The sequence below is a fragment of the Hydra viridissima genome, unplaced genomic scaffold (genome assembly GCF_058129835.1).
Source record: "Hydra viridissima isolate aposymbiotic clone 2 unplaced genomic scaffold, HvirCarnegie_v1 scaffold_10, whole genome shotgun sequence".
In the NCBI taxonomy this organism is placed as follows: domain Eukaryota; kingdom Metazoa; phylum Cnidaria; class Hydrozoa; order Anthoathecata; family Hydridae; genus Hydra; species Hydra viridissima.
The window spans coordinates 6492501-6505000 of record NW_028324309.1 but is presented as its reverse complement, the minus strand read 5'-3'; the positions used below and the strand labels follow the sequence as shown (position 1 = coordinate 6505000).

Below are 12500 nucleotides of genomic sequence, written 5' to 3'. Positions count from 1 at the left end.
AAAAAATAGTAAGTTGCATGAAAGTTTAATTTATTATTCATTTCATGTTTTTTTAATGTTTTTATTTTGTGATTGATTAAATTTGTGACTTTAAATATCTGAGAGGCTAAAATCTTCTCTGTAAAGTTAGAAGACTTAATGAGAAATAAAAAGGATATTGTTTTAGTATGTTTAATGTACTGCAGTTTTTAGTACAGTTTTCTAATTTTTTATTAAATAGTATAGTTTTTCAGCTTAAAATTTCTATTAAATTATTTAATTTTTGTATTTTAAGTAAGCATAATATTAGTTTATTAACGTTTTCTTTTAGACTGTCTTGATAAGTTAAAACAGTGAAGAAATATTGCTTTGAAAACTGGTTATTGCTTAGAAGATTAGTTTTAGATAAAGTGAAAACTAAAAACAACTATTTTCTCCACAATGAAAAAGACAATACAAATTTAGACTTATTATAAAAAATCATGCTATTAATCATAACTCACCAATCACTCTCTTTCATATTAATTTCAATGAGATGTTCAGAAATCACCAAGATGACAAAAGGTCATTTTAGGACTGTTTCTTCAACAAACATTTTAAGTTCATTTTCAAACCAGTTTTAGGAAATTTAATAATGCTCTGCAGTAATTTGGCATTATTAAACAGTAAAAAAAACGAAGTTTTTGGTTGTTATTGGTACCTCAGTTTCTCTAACTCAAAGTGTAGTTGGTTTGTATCAGATTTTTAGTTAGATAATTTCTTACCTTAAGTTCTTGCTTTTACAACATTGAGTTGCAAATTTTAGTTTCTTTCTTTTTTTAACAATTTTGAAATGCTTCTAATTCTCTTTTTATTTTGTTTTATCATGACAGCCTTTACAAGAAGAAACATCAATAGTAAGCTAAAATCTTTTACAAATATTATCTTGCATTTACTGTAATTAAACAAAAGTATTTCTGGAAAAAATTGCTGATTCTTCTGATTACATACTATATCTGAGTGAAATTATGGTTATCTTATGAATTTTTTGTTTTTTATTTATATAAAGTAAGTTCTTTCATTTCTCTTATTTGAATTTAACTTCAAGGAAGACAATGAGATCCATTTTTTCATAAATTCAGTCACTGAGATCAGGTATAAATTTAAACAGAATGTGAAAGTCAGGGTAATGCTGATTGACTAATGTATGCAATGCATGTGTTAGTGAATGTTTTATTTTATTCTCCTGTCCATTGAAATTAAATGCTACTGAAATTTTTTAAAATTATAACAGCCCTTACAAGAAAAAAAATCAGCAGTAACTTGATGTCTTTAATCTTTTATAAATATTATTAGTTATTTAATGCAATTGAAAAAATTAATTTCTGGGTAATACTTCTTGACTTTTTATAATTACACTATATCAAGTTAATCAAATTACTAATTTCTTTTTAATTATTTTTTAAAAAGTTTTAACCACATCTACCAATAAAATCTATTCTAAAACCTCTGAAAGTCTAGAGGAAACCTCTAAGGATGTTGCAGCTGCATCAGCTAGTGGAAAGGAAAGCAAAAGTAGTCTTGCACTAGTAAGTTCAATTGTAAAATAGAAATAAGTTTCAATTTATAATCAAAGTAAGTTTTCCTTTTCAAAAGAGAAATAATTTTGCATTATTGTGTTTATTCTTTATTAAGTAGGTTTACTAGGTAAATAGAGCAAGTACCCTATTATTGTTATTCAGAAGTATATGTTCTGCATTACACTAGCTGTATAAATAACGCTAACAGCACTGAAATTCTAACAACGTGCATTAAAAAAAACAAAAAATGGTGTATACTAAGTAGTTCCTGCTTTTCTGTTATATAGAGTGGTATATGGTCTATTTTATTTCAAGGGCATTTATGATATATTTAAGACACCATTTCTAAGAGGCCTATATTTTATACAAAATGATGGCTGTGCTGGGCTATATAGAAGAAAACATTTTGTTTTATGAGGTGATTTAGCTTGTTGAACTCAAGTGAAATTAAATTACATAAATAAATATTAATCCAAAATACAGGGTGCTGTTTGTTAGCTAACTTGCAGAATCACTTTAGAATAAATGTTTCAATGCGTAAATATTACTTTGTATTAGCTGGCTACTCATTCACTAAAGTAATAGTGTGCCAACATGGTTTATCATTTGTAGAAGGCTGAAATTAAGTATATGTAAATACATTTGTATATTTAAATTAAACATTTTATGATACTTATGTTTTATCAACCAATCAGATATATCAGTACCTGGAATTTAAGAGAAAAATTATTTATAATTATTTTACACATAATTATATTAAACTTAAGTTTTTCCCTTAAATGACTTTAAATTAAGTTATAAATGGCTTTAAATTAAGTTATAAAATATAGGCATCTTTGAAATGGCCTCTAATATGTAACATACTAGTTAGGGTTAAAGTAGAAGTGATAAATGCACTTTGAAAAGCTTATTAGGAAGTTCAGTAAAAAAAGAATTATGTGATTGTAAAAACGCAATACATGAATCAATTTGTTTTTAAATCTATAGATAATTCATATGGAGATTTAATGTAGAATTCAATGATTTCCAGGGGCCTAGTAATAAGTAACATGTATTTAGGTTGTTTGGTATATTTTATTAAACTTCTTTTGTTTTTATTATGCTATATTTCTTTATGGCTCTTATTTTATTTTTAAATTTAAGGATGATGACATGCATTCTTTCATCAACTCAATTACTGATAATAAGGTATTTTTAGTCTTTGAAAGAGCTTAGCTTTCACATCATTTATTACTTTAAAAGTTACACCAGTTTGTTCAATCTAAACTATATAAAACAACGTTGAATTAAGTAGATTTACCAAGTCAATTTTTGTTAGAGTAATTCAGCTAGTCTTTTATTCATCTAATTGTTTCTATGAAGTACATATTTCTTATTGAAAAATCACTTCACACTCTTGTTTTATTTTGAATACCCAGGAGGAAGAAGATATGCATTTTTTTCTTAACTCAATCACTGATAATCAGGTATAGTAGTTTTTTTTTACTCAGATACCAACTGCCTACCTCAAGTATTATTCTTTTGTAAGATTTTTGCAATTTGTCAAATTTTTCCCCATACGTTTAGCTACTTGTATATTTGAATCATATCAATGTCTAGGTCATTAAGATCTCTCAGATCATTGAAGTATATGTTATTTGCAAGAGATTGGTTCTGGCATCTCTTCCCATCTCAGCTCTTTCAAATTTTTCATTATTCAAACAATGATTATAATTAGTTTAATTAATTCTTATTTTTATTTACTTTTTATATTTTGTGATGAACCTCTGTTGTTTTTATTTTAAAATGCCATATTTCTTCATGTCACTTTACTTTTTAACTTTAAGGATGAAGATGAAATGGATTTTTTCAGTAACTCAATTAATGTTAATAAGGTAGCGTTTTTTTGCCCAAAGTTACTAATGTTTGTAATGCAGCATGACTGCACATGTATATTTCAGCATCTATATTAAATGTCTTTGAAAATTACATTATCAAGTTTTTGAAAAAGTAACTTTCAAAAAATAACTTTTACAAATTATTCATTATTTTAAATTATCTCAATTTCTTTAACTTAAAGTGTGGTTGATCAAGCTTATATGGTGTATGTTTAATATATCTTATATTCTCTCATGTCAATTAAAAAGTCTTGCTTTGTCAGAATTTTTAATTGTTTAATTGTTTTTGTCAGAAATTTTAATTTTTTTTAACTGTTGTCCCTTTAATAAAATTAAATAAATTTATATCTGGGTAATAATCCTTGATTTTTCTGATTGCACAATATCAATTATATCCATATGAAATTACTGTTTTTTTATTGAAAATATTTTAGAGAGTACTACCAACAACATCCACCAACAACATCCTGTTGAAAGCCTCTGAAAGTATAGAGGGAAATTTTAAGGATATTGAATGTACATCAACATGTGAGAAGGAAATCAAAAATAGTCTTGTGCTAGTAAGTGTATTATTTAAAAATAAAATTAGTAAAAAAAAAGGAAAAGAAAAGTAATCTTGCAATCTCTTAAATGTATTATTTCTTCTTTAAAAGTCAAAATCTAATTAGATTTTCAGTTCATTTTAATCAAATCCTTAAAAATTAAGTTAAAAATTAAATATTCAAAATATGACAAGAAGAGAAAACTATTAATTGCTTTTGTTTATTTTTATGTAGAAATTCAGATTGATATTAAGCAGGGAATTGCAAATATAGATAGCCTTATACTTGAATTCTTTTTGATAGGAAAATTTTTAGTGAATTAAGTTTCACTTGACTTTCTTTCAATATATTCTTTTAAACTAAATTTAGCTAAGTTCCTTCATGTTTCATTAAATTTGAAAACCAAAGATTAATACAAGTATTGTTTTTACATAAAAAAAGTTATTGAAAACTAGGTATTAGTTCTTACTCTGACTGTTGTTAATCACTTATATATATCAATTATTAAAAACTAATAATTTTTAAGTTGCTCAAAGGAAAGGAATGAGTAATAGGTCAAGTAAACTGATAAAAAATGTGTTAAGCTATCTTCCAGTGGAAAGTTGATCAACTCAATGACTTTTTTTTACTAATATTCTTCTTTTTTAATAACTCAATTTGACTTTGTCCTTAGAATGGTTCATCACAAAACCTGAAGATTTCGTAAGAATATTTTCTTTTTTTATGGAGTTTTTTTTTAGTTAAACTTCTGAGCCTTTTCTATTTATTTTCTACATTTATTAAATTGTATAACACATAAAACTTTGTCACTCTACATAACTGTACGTTAAATAAACTTGGTTTTTAGTTTTGGCAATTAAGGTAATAGGTTATAGCTCTGTTTTTTCTTTGGTGAATGCAGAAGTCAGCCTGCAAATGCAAGAATTAAGCACTTATTGACTTTGACAAGAGGTTTTTAGGATAAAATGTGCTGATTAAACAGGAAGGTTTAACTTTCAACTTTAAACTTTGCATTTGATCGATATATTCTATTGATCGGTTAAATAAGCCCACTTTTTTACTCCACATAAAAAAAGTATTCTTTTAAAAGCAATATTATATGGATACAAATTACTCCAATTTTTTAATCCATATTTTATTAACCAGTTCTCTGTATCTTGAAAGCTTCACTAAGTCAGAAAGTAGTTTTTTTATGTATCTTTTGTGTTTGTTCTTTAGTTTAGGAAAACGTAGAACTGTAAAATGCCCTGTAGAAGGATGTTCAAAAGAAATTGTAAATCTTTCACGGCACCTGCAAGGTAAATCTCATCTTTGGTCAAAGGAAAGTTCACAGAAAGCCATGTCATATTTTAATTTACGTAAAAGGTCTTCAGATATATCAGTTTTAACCCATTGCCCATTTCCATCTTGCATGTCGATTGTAAGAAGGATTGATGACCATCTTAAAAAGGTTCATAGTTTAAAACCTTCTGATCAAGATTTTAAAAGAATAGTTAAAACTTCAGGTAAATTTATACCAAGTGATGTTCAGCAAAACACTTTTTCACCAAAAAAGTTTATAAAGAAGAATACTTTAACAAAAAGTATTAACTCGTCACCTATCCCTATGATTGCGCCCTCTACAGTTGAGAAACATTTTGAGGAAAGCCACAGTGATCTGGATATCCATGATTCTTGTTTCTCTGAAAATGATGAAGAAATAAGCATTACTGAAAGTGAAGATGAAAGTGATGATTTATTTATTCCTGAAGATTGTTTTTCTTTGCCCCTCAACAAAAATATTCAAACTTTACTTGAAATGTTTCATAGTTATTTGATTGTTCCTGATAATCTTAGAGAAGGAGCTTCAGCAAGCAGAACTGTAAGCGACGTTCGAAGATTTTTTCAAATAGTTGGCACCAATGAAGATATTGTTACAGTTTTAAATATTGAAACTGTCCGAGAAAGTTACCTTTCAAAACTTCAGATCAAAGAGCTAAAAGCTGGAACTATAAAAAAATATTTGTTTTCCTTAAAAGATTTTTGTACTTTTTTAATATTAGATAAAACAGCTTTAAGAATATCTGGATGTAAAGCATCAGAGTTATCTGACATGAGCTTAAAAATAAATAATTGGAGAAAAACATTTAACCGAGCAGATCGCCGAAATTTTTGGTTACGACAGGAACGTGATCATGAGTCAATAATAACACCATCGCAAGTCTCAAGATACTTTGATTCAAATAATGCAAAAGATGCTTGCACACTTTTTAACTAAGGCCTGTCACTCAAGCAGAATACACAACAATGAGGGACCATTTGTTAGTAGAAATACATATTGGAAATGCACATCGCTCAGGTGTTTCTGCTAATGTTACCATAGAGGAATTTAAAAGCCATCAACTTACTGCAGATGGTTCATATATCATTTCTGTAGAAAAGCATAAAACATTTGATACATATGGCCATGCACACATTACGTTGGAACTTGAAAAGTTTAAGTGGTTGGCTACATTTGTTACTAAGATAAGGTCCCAGATATCAAGTAATTGTAGAAATATTTTTGTATCTTGGTCAGGTCTTCCGATGAGTTCTGGTGCTATAAGTATGCAACTTGGTTCATTGTGGAAAAAGGCAGGAATTTTTGAAGTTGAATCTGGTAAGCGCAATGTTTGTGCAACCCTTTTCCGTAAAGGAGCATCAACAGGTGTGCGTAAATTTAAAATAGGGGATTCACAAGAAGTTGCTGACCTAATGGGACACTCTCTTGCAACTGCAGAAAAACATTATTACACTCGTTGTAAAAGAGAAACAGCTGCAAGTGCTGGTAAAGCTGTAAGATCTTATTTTCTTAATCAAGATGTTATTTCAACTCCATCAACTCCAAAAAAATGCTTAACAAATAGTTTTAATTCAGTTGCTGATTTCAACACGAAAAGAAAGAAATGGACTAAATTAGAAGAAAATATTTAAAAAAAAAATTTTCCCAATGAATGTCCAAGTGTGAATGATGTTGTTGAGAAAATGCCCTTGATAGGTATTGAAACCACGCCTAAAAAAATATATGATAAACTGAGAAGTATTTGTAGATCTCCAGCTCTCAAGGTACATAGGACTTAAAAAAATATCAAAGCAACATTTTTTAGGTAATACCTAAAAAATGTTGCTTTGATATTTTTAAATAGTCTCAATCTCTTATTTGTTTACTCTCATTAACTCAATATTAGCAATAAATAAAAATTTTTATAGACCAATGTTACACCAAAGCGAGAAAAACTGTTCCGGAAACAAGATATATTGTTACTCCATTCTACTTGTGGTGATCTTATTAAAGGGGGACCTCTAAATCAACAAAGAATAGAGGATGCAATTAAGGAATCAAAATTAAAACTATTTCACATATTCTATTTCACATATTTAAATTCTGCATTCCCCTAGATAAAGTCAGAAGATGAGCTTCAACCCACTGAAACTAAAAACCTCAATCATGCAACTGATTGATTGAAAAGCCTTCAACGAAATTATTCTTCTCCTTGGAGATTTGTCTAATAATTTAATCATCCTGTTTAAAAACTAAGTTATAAAAGAATATAAGACTGATCATATCAAGCAGCAGTTTTACTGGTTTTAACATTATTTAAGTTTTGTTGTTTAATGAATGTTTCAAATTTTAATCAAATCTCAGAGTAAACGTTTGATTAAAGTTTAATTTTTATTTTTAATAATTGAGCTGGGTAGAAAGACTGAAATTGAATTATTGAATGTGGTGAGCAAAGTCCTATGGCTAACCTTCACGTGGTGCTCACTGTTAACTATGATTTACTAAAATATCTCTTTTAATCATAAACTAATAGCCAAGGCGAATAAGGTAAAAAAACCAAACACATAATATTGAACTTATAGAAAAATATGATACAGGTAAGTGCTGTTTCTAATCTTACTTCGAAGTTGTAGCATAGCTAACCATTTTGTAAATGTAACGGTTCTTTCTCTAAAACTATTATTTGTACAGTTTCGCAAAGCACGGTGACTAAGTATGTATTTTAAAGGTAAAATTATCAAAGTACTATGACTATGTTTTTTAAAGGTAAAGTTAGAATGGTAGTTTCAATTGGATTAATTAGAACTATCATTTGCTAAGAAGTTAATAATTTAATTTTCTTCTTTTTGTTTCTTCATGTTACTTTAAGAACAAGTGAAATGTTTTTATACAAATTTTTTTCAACTAATGTCAAACTAAACTTAGAATCGGTATATGTTATTGCTTTTTCTTTTTAATAATTTTTTTTAGTTCGGTTTATAAATGGTTTAGCTTATTTGAGCTGATAAATCGATCAAAGTTTTTTTTTTTGGTGCAGTGCATTAATGGCGAAATTTAGATGATAGTTCTGAGCGGATCTTCTACATGATTGTATGGATTTAGAGACTAGACTATTTGCGTTGAAGTCAATATTAATAATTTTAATGTGTATCTTAACTTGATAATTACGTTATCGACTGTGTATTTTGATTTACTAAATTTATATTTTTATTTTGATCATTTTTGTTTTCTATTTGTAAGTCTTTGGCTGATCTTACAGCTCTGAAATATATAGTTCTCAGAGAATATTCTGCATGGTCATGTAAGTACATATACATGAACAAACGCATATGAATATGCGTTAGTGATTAACATTTCGTTATTACTTAATAGACGAGTTTTAGTTTTAAGCGTTTTAAACATCCAACAGTATTTTTGCACCAATGAGCATACTGTATTTAAGAATAATATGCTTTCCAGTTTGATCAACAAATTTTGCATGGCCACATTCAAAATTTGTTGAGCATCCATTCTCTTCACAAAATCGGAAAACGTAGAGTATCATGATAAGGACTTTATATATTTCCAAGTAAACCTACTGTTTAACAAATTCAAGTAGAGATACGAGTATTTAAATTTCGCAATCGGTTATATGCTAATATGATCAAGAGAATCATATACTTTACATCTTTGAAACACATAATAACAGACAGCAGCTGTGAGCACTCTTTTAAAAATCTGCTTTCTAGAACTTCGATATTGTGCACTATCTTTCTTCAATTTACTCTATTAAACTATTCCATGATAGCTATATCTAGGAATGATTTTTTATGACAGCCATAGTTAGGTCAGAAAACAAAAAAATTGAGATTTAGAACATAAAAAAAATCCATAATCATATATAGTGATGGTGGAGGAATTTTGGTAACAAAACTGACTGACTGAACTTTATCAAGTCTGTTTTTTTGCCATTCCTGCTAGAAACTTAAGAAAATGTTGGTTTAAATTCCCAAAGTTCTGCATCCAGTCTTTTTTCTTTCGCAATATAAACCATTATGGGTGCCACCATGTGCAGAAAGACCCAAAATCATATTAGCCTACTACAAATGGCAGGCAATATGAAAACCAAGTGAACTAGTTTAAGAGTATCCAGAATCTGTGACACACTTAAATAAATCTATTGTAATAGAAAAATATTATATACATATATTTATATTTTTTAAGTTACAAAAAACGATTAAAATTAACTGACGTCAGCAGTTGAATGGCTTCTATCTTTATTATTCTTACGTAAAAACGTAAAAAATGGTGTCCAAAATTTAGTTTTTACAAATTGCCCATTTTCAAGATTAATCCCGACATTTATAGGAGAACATTGGTGCCTCTGTATTTCAAGAGCCTCACGGACCTTCCTATCAAATGTTTTTGTCTCTACTTTAAGGGTTTTAGTTCTCTCCCAATTAATTTCTTCTTGACATGATTCACTATGTTTGGGTATTGCAGATTGATGATGCTTGCCCTCGTTTAAGCTTTTTTGATGTTGTTGGGTTCGAGTTCTAATTTGTAATTTCGTTTCGCCAACGTATTTCTTTAAACAATAGCCAACCTGGAACTTACTTAATTTAATGTAACTGTTTAAAGAAATCATTTATTGGTCTTTAATCTATAGCAAAAAAGTATAAATATGTTGATTGCAATATTTAGACATTCATTTAACAAAGAATATCCCAAGTCTAAAAAAAGAGGAAATGTTGAAAAAAAAAAAAATTTTTAGATGGTCTTGTTTGCAGGTTATATTTAAACCAGCACCCCTTCATTGGTGTTGTGAAAGATTCTAGTTTTTCAAATGTTTGATCAACAATTGGATTAGATAAATGTGTTCTCGAAATTACTCATAATTATATTGAGGCTGTAAGTTTTCCAACATTTTTTTTTTGTATTATAGTTTTTGTTAGCTATTTTTTGTTTAAGTGAGTTAATAGTATTAGAATTTTGTTTTTAGAGTTGGTTTTGGGTGGTTAATGTGTAACATACATCTTATTACCCTTAAGGGGAATGTCCCTCAAAAAATTATTTTTTAAAGCAAAGCATTTACAAAGTTGTTATATGCTTTAAATAAAACTATATTAAAAATCAAAAAGTTGGTAACCTGGTAACTAAGGAAAAAAAGGGAAATTAGTTCCTTCACCCTGGCAAAGATTGCAGTCGATCAGAAAGTCATTAATAGCTAATTTTTTCCCAGTTTATTGATGAAAGATAGATCTATGCAATAAACAGACAGTTTTTGTTAACAACTTTCCTGTCAGGTGGTAGCCATGTTTAATTTTTGCTATCATTTTAAGCACGAAAATTATAAATGTTTTCTAAATTTTTTTCTGTTTAAAAAACATTTTAAAAAAGTTGTCTGCTTATTGTATACATCTTTATGAGAGGAACACTTTCTGAAAATTTAATATAAATCGGTCAAACGGTTTTCAAGATACTTCTGCCGGGAGGTTAAAAACCTGCGTTCTGAGAAAAATGACAAATAAGAGAAAATTAAAATGAAAAGCATTATAAACTAACAGTAATAAAAGAAATATAATATAAAAAAGCATATTATTATTAGTTTTTAATCATAAACACCAGCCCCATACAAACTTCCTTCTTTCTGCTCAAATTTGTCAGATTTTTTATGTTTGCGGCCTCTTAAAATCATTCTTCGTTTCTTGATCGTGTCTTTGTTTTTATATACTGACATGCTGACTCTTCTCTGGTTCAAGTAATTCAGATAAGCCTTGACCGAGTGTTCTCATTGCATATACCACTCTTTTATTGATATCATAACCTGCTACATTTTTTGATGTTTCAAAGTCTAATTTAAAACCACAAATGCAGCTTAATAATAAATTGGATGCAAATCCTTTGCAAGACTTTTCATTCTCGCTTAACAATAACAGAGATGGTTGCAAACATTCAGGACATGCAAGTTTCATAAATATGGAGGCAAGAATTTCCATGTCAATAAATCTGTAGCCACTAACAGAGTCTGAGTTTCTACTTTGTATCATTACTGGCTTAACTTTTCTTTTTGATGCACTTTCATATACATATTAACTTTCAGTATTTACATAGTTTGTTATATTTACATCATTACTATTGACACTATTTAAACCAATATTTACAGTTTTTTCTTGCTTTCTTATTAATAAAAAGAACGTTTACGTTTTCTAAGACGTTTAGTTGAAAACTTTACTCCATCAGTAACACTTTCATCACAATTTGCTATTTTAGATTTGTTCATTTTTACTCAATTACAGATTTGTAGCTTGAAAAGATGACTTAAAATGAGGAATTTTCAAATATGAGGTTTTGAAATATGACTTGTAGCTTGCGTTTCTAACAAAACTGAAAAAAAATAATGCAAAAAAAGGGGTTTTATTGATATTTTTCCTGTAACCAGGGACGTTGCTAGGGAAAAATGACACATAGATGACCATACAAAAATGTAATTTATTTAACAAAAAGTTTTGCTTTTTAAAAACTGTTTTCACCATTCAATTTCTTAATAATTTTACTTTCATATTAGCAAAAAAAAAAAAAAAATCATAAAATTCTTAAATTTTGAGGGACTTTCCCCCTTAAAATAATGTTGTAAAACAGCGAATTTTGCAAAAAATATCTAATAACTTTACCGATATTAAATGAAAAGATGAACCACTTTTTTGATAAAAAACACGCAAGAAATCGCATCTTTTTAATAAAAAAAAAACTACTCCCGTTTGTGAAAAACATTTTTCAATTAATTAAGAAAATGGGAGGATAAGAAAGAAAATTCTGGTACTAAGATGGGATTGCCCAATTAAAACCCTTAAAAAACCCAGTTAGGACCCAGTTCTATCCCGCTGACAGAATCACGATGGGATCCGGGTGGAACCCCAGTTTGGATACAGTTATTTAGCCCAATAGGGTCCTAGCTGGGACACAGTTGTAATGGTTAGCTGGGCTGTCACCCAATTTCTTACTTTTAGGTTATGAATTCATTTTTCATCTTTAATCACAATTCTGTGAAAAATGGATTCCTTCTTTGCCTTTGAAAAAATAACTAAAGCATGGTTAAAAGCTTCTCATTGTCTTTTTTCTTCAAATCATGTGATTTTGAATAATTCCCATTGCTTTCAAGCATTATAATATTACAACTAGTAATAATATTTTAACAAGTCATTAATTGTTTCACACGGATACTCGCCTACACATTCTTCCAACTCTTCGTTTTCATATCACT

General features: G+C 28.4%; 1 protein-coding gene across 1 annotated transcript in view; it reads left to right on the top strand.

Moving 5' to 3' along the window:
- LOC149882884 (uncharacterized) overlaps window positions 1-9241 on the top strand; it is a 9694-nt gene extending 453 nt beyond the window's left edge. The window contains exons 1-10 of the mRNA XM_090100968.1: window positions 1-8; window positions 852-1547; window positions 2682-2726; window positions 2957-3004; window positions 3365-3412; window positions 3850-3975; window positions 4631-4659; window positions 5176-6187; window positions 6220-7041; window positions 7186-9241. The exon at window positions 1-8 is cut by the window's left edge and continues 453 nt beyond it. Coding sequence (XP_089957094.1) covers window positions 2691-2726; window positions 2957-3004; window positions 3365-3412; window positions 3850-3975; window positions 4631-4659; window positions 5176-6187; window positions 6220-6909 — 1989 coding nt within the window. The 5' untranslated portion in view covers window positions 1-8; window positions 852-1547; window positions 2682-2690 and the 3' untranslated portion in view covers window positions 6910-7041; window positions 7186-9241. The remainder of the gene's footprint in view (window positions 9-851; window positions 1548-2681; window positions 2727-2956; window positions 3005-3364; window positions 3413-3849; window positions 3976-4630; window positions 4660-5175; window positions 6188-6219; window positions 7042-7185) is intronic.
- Window positions 9242-12500: the final 3259 nt, after the last annotated feature.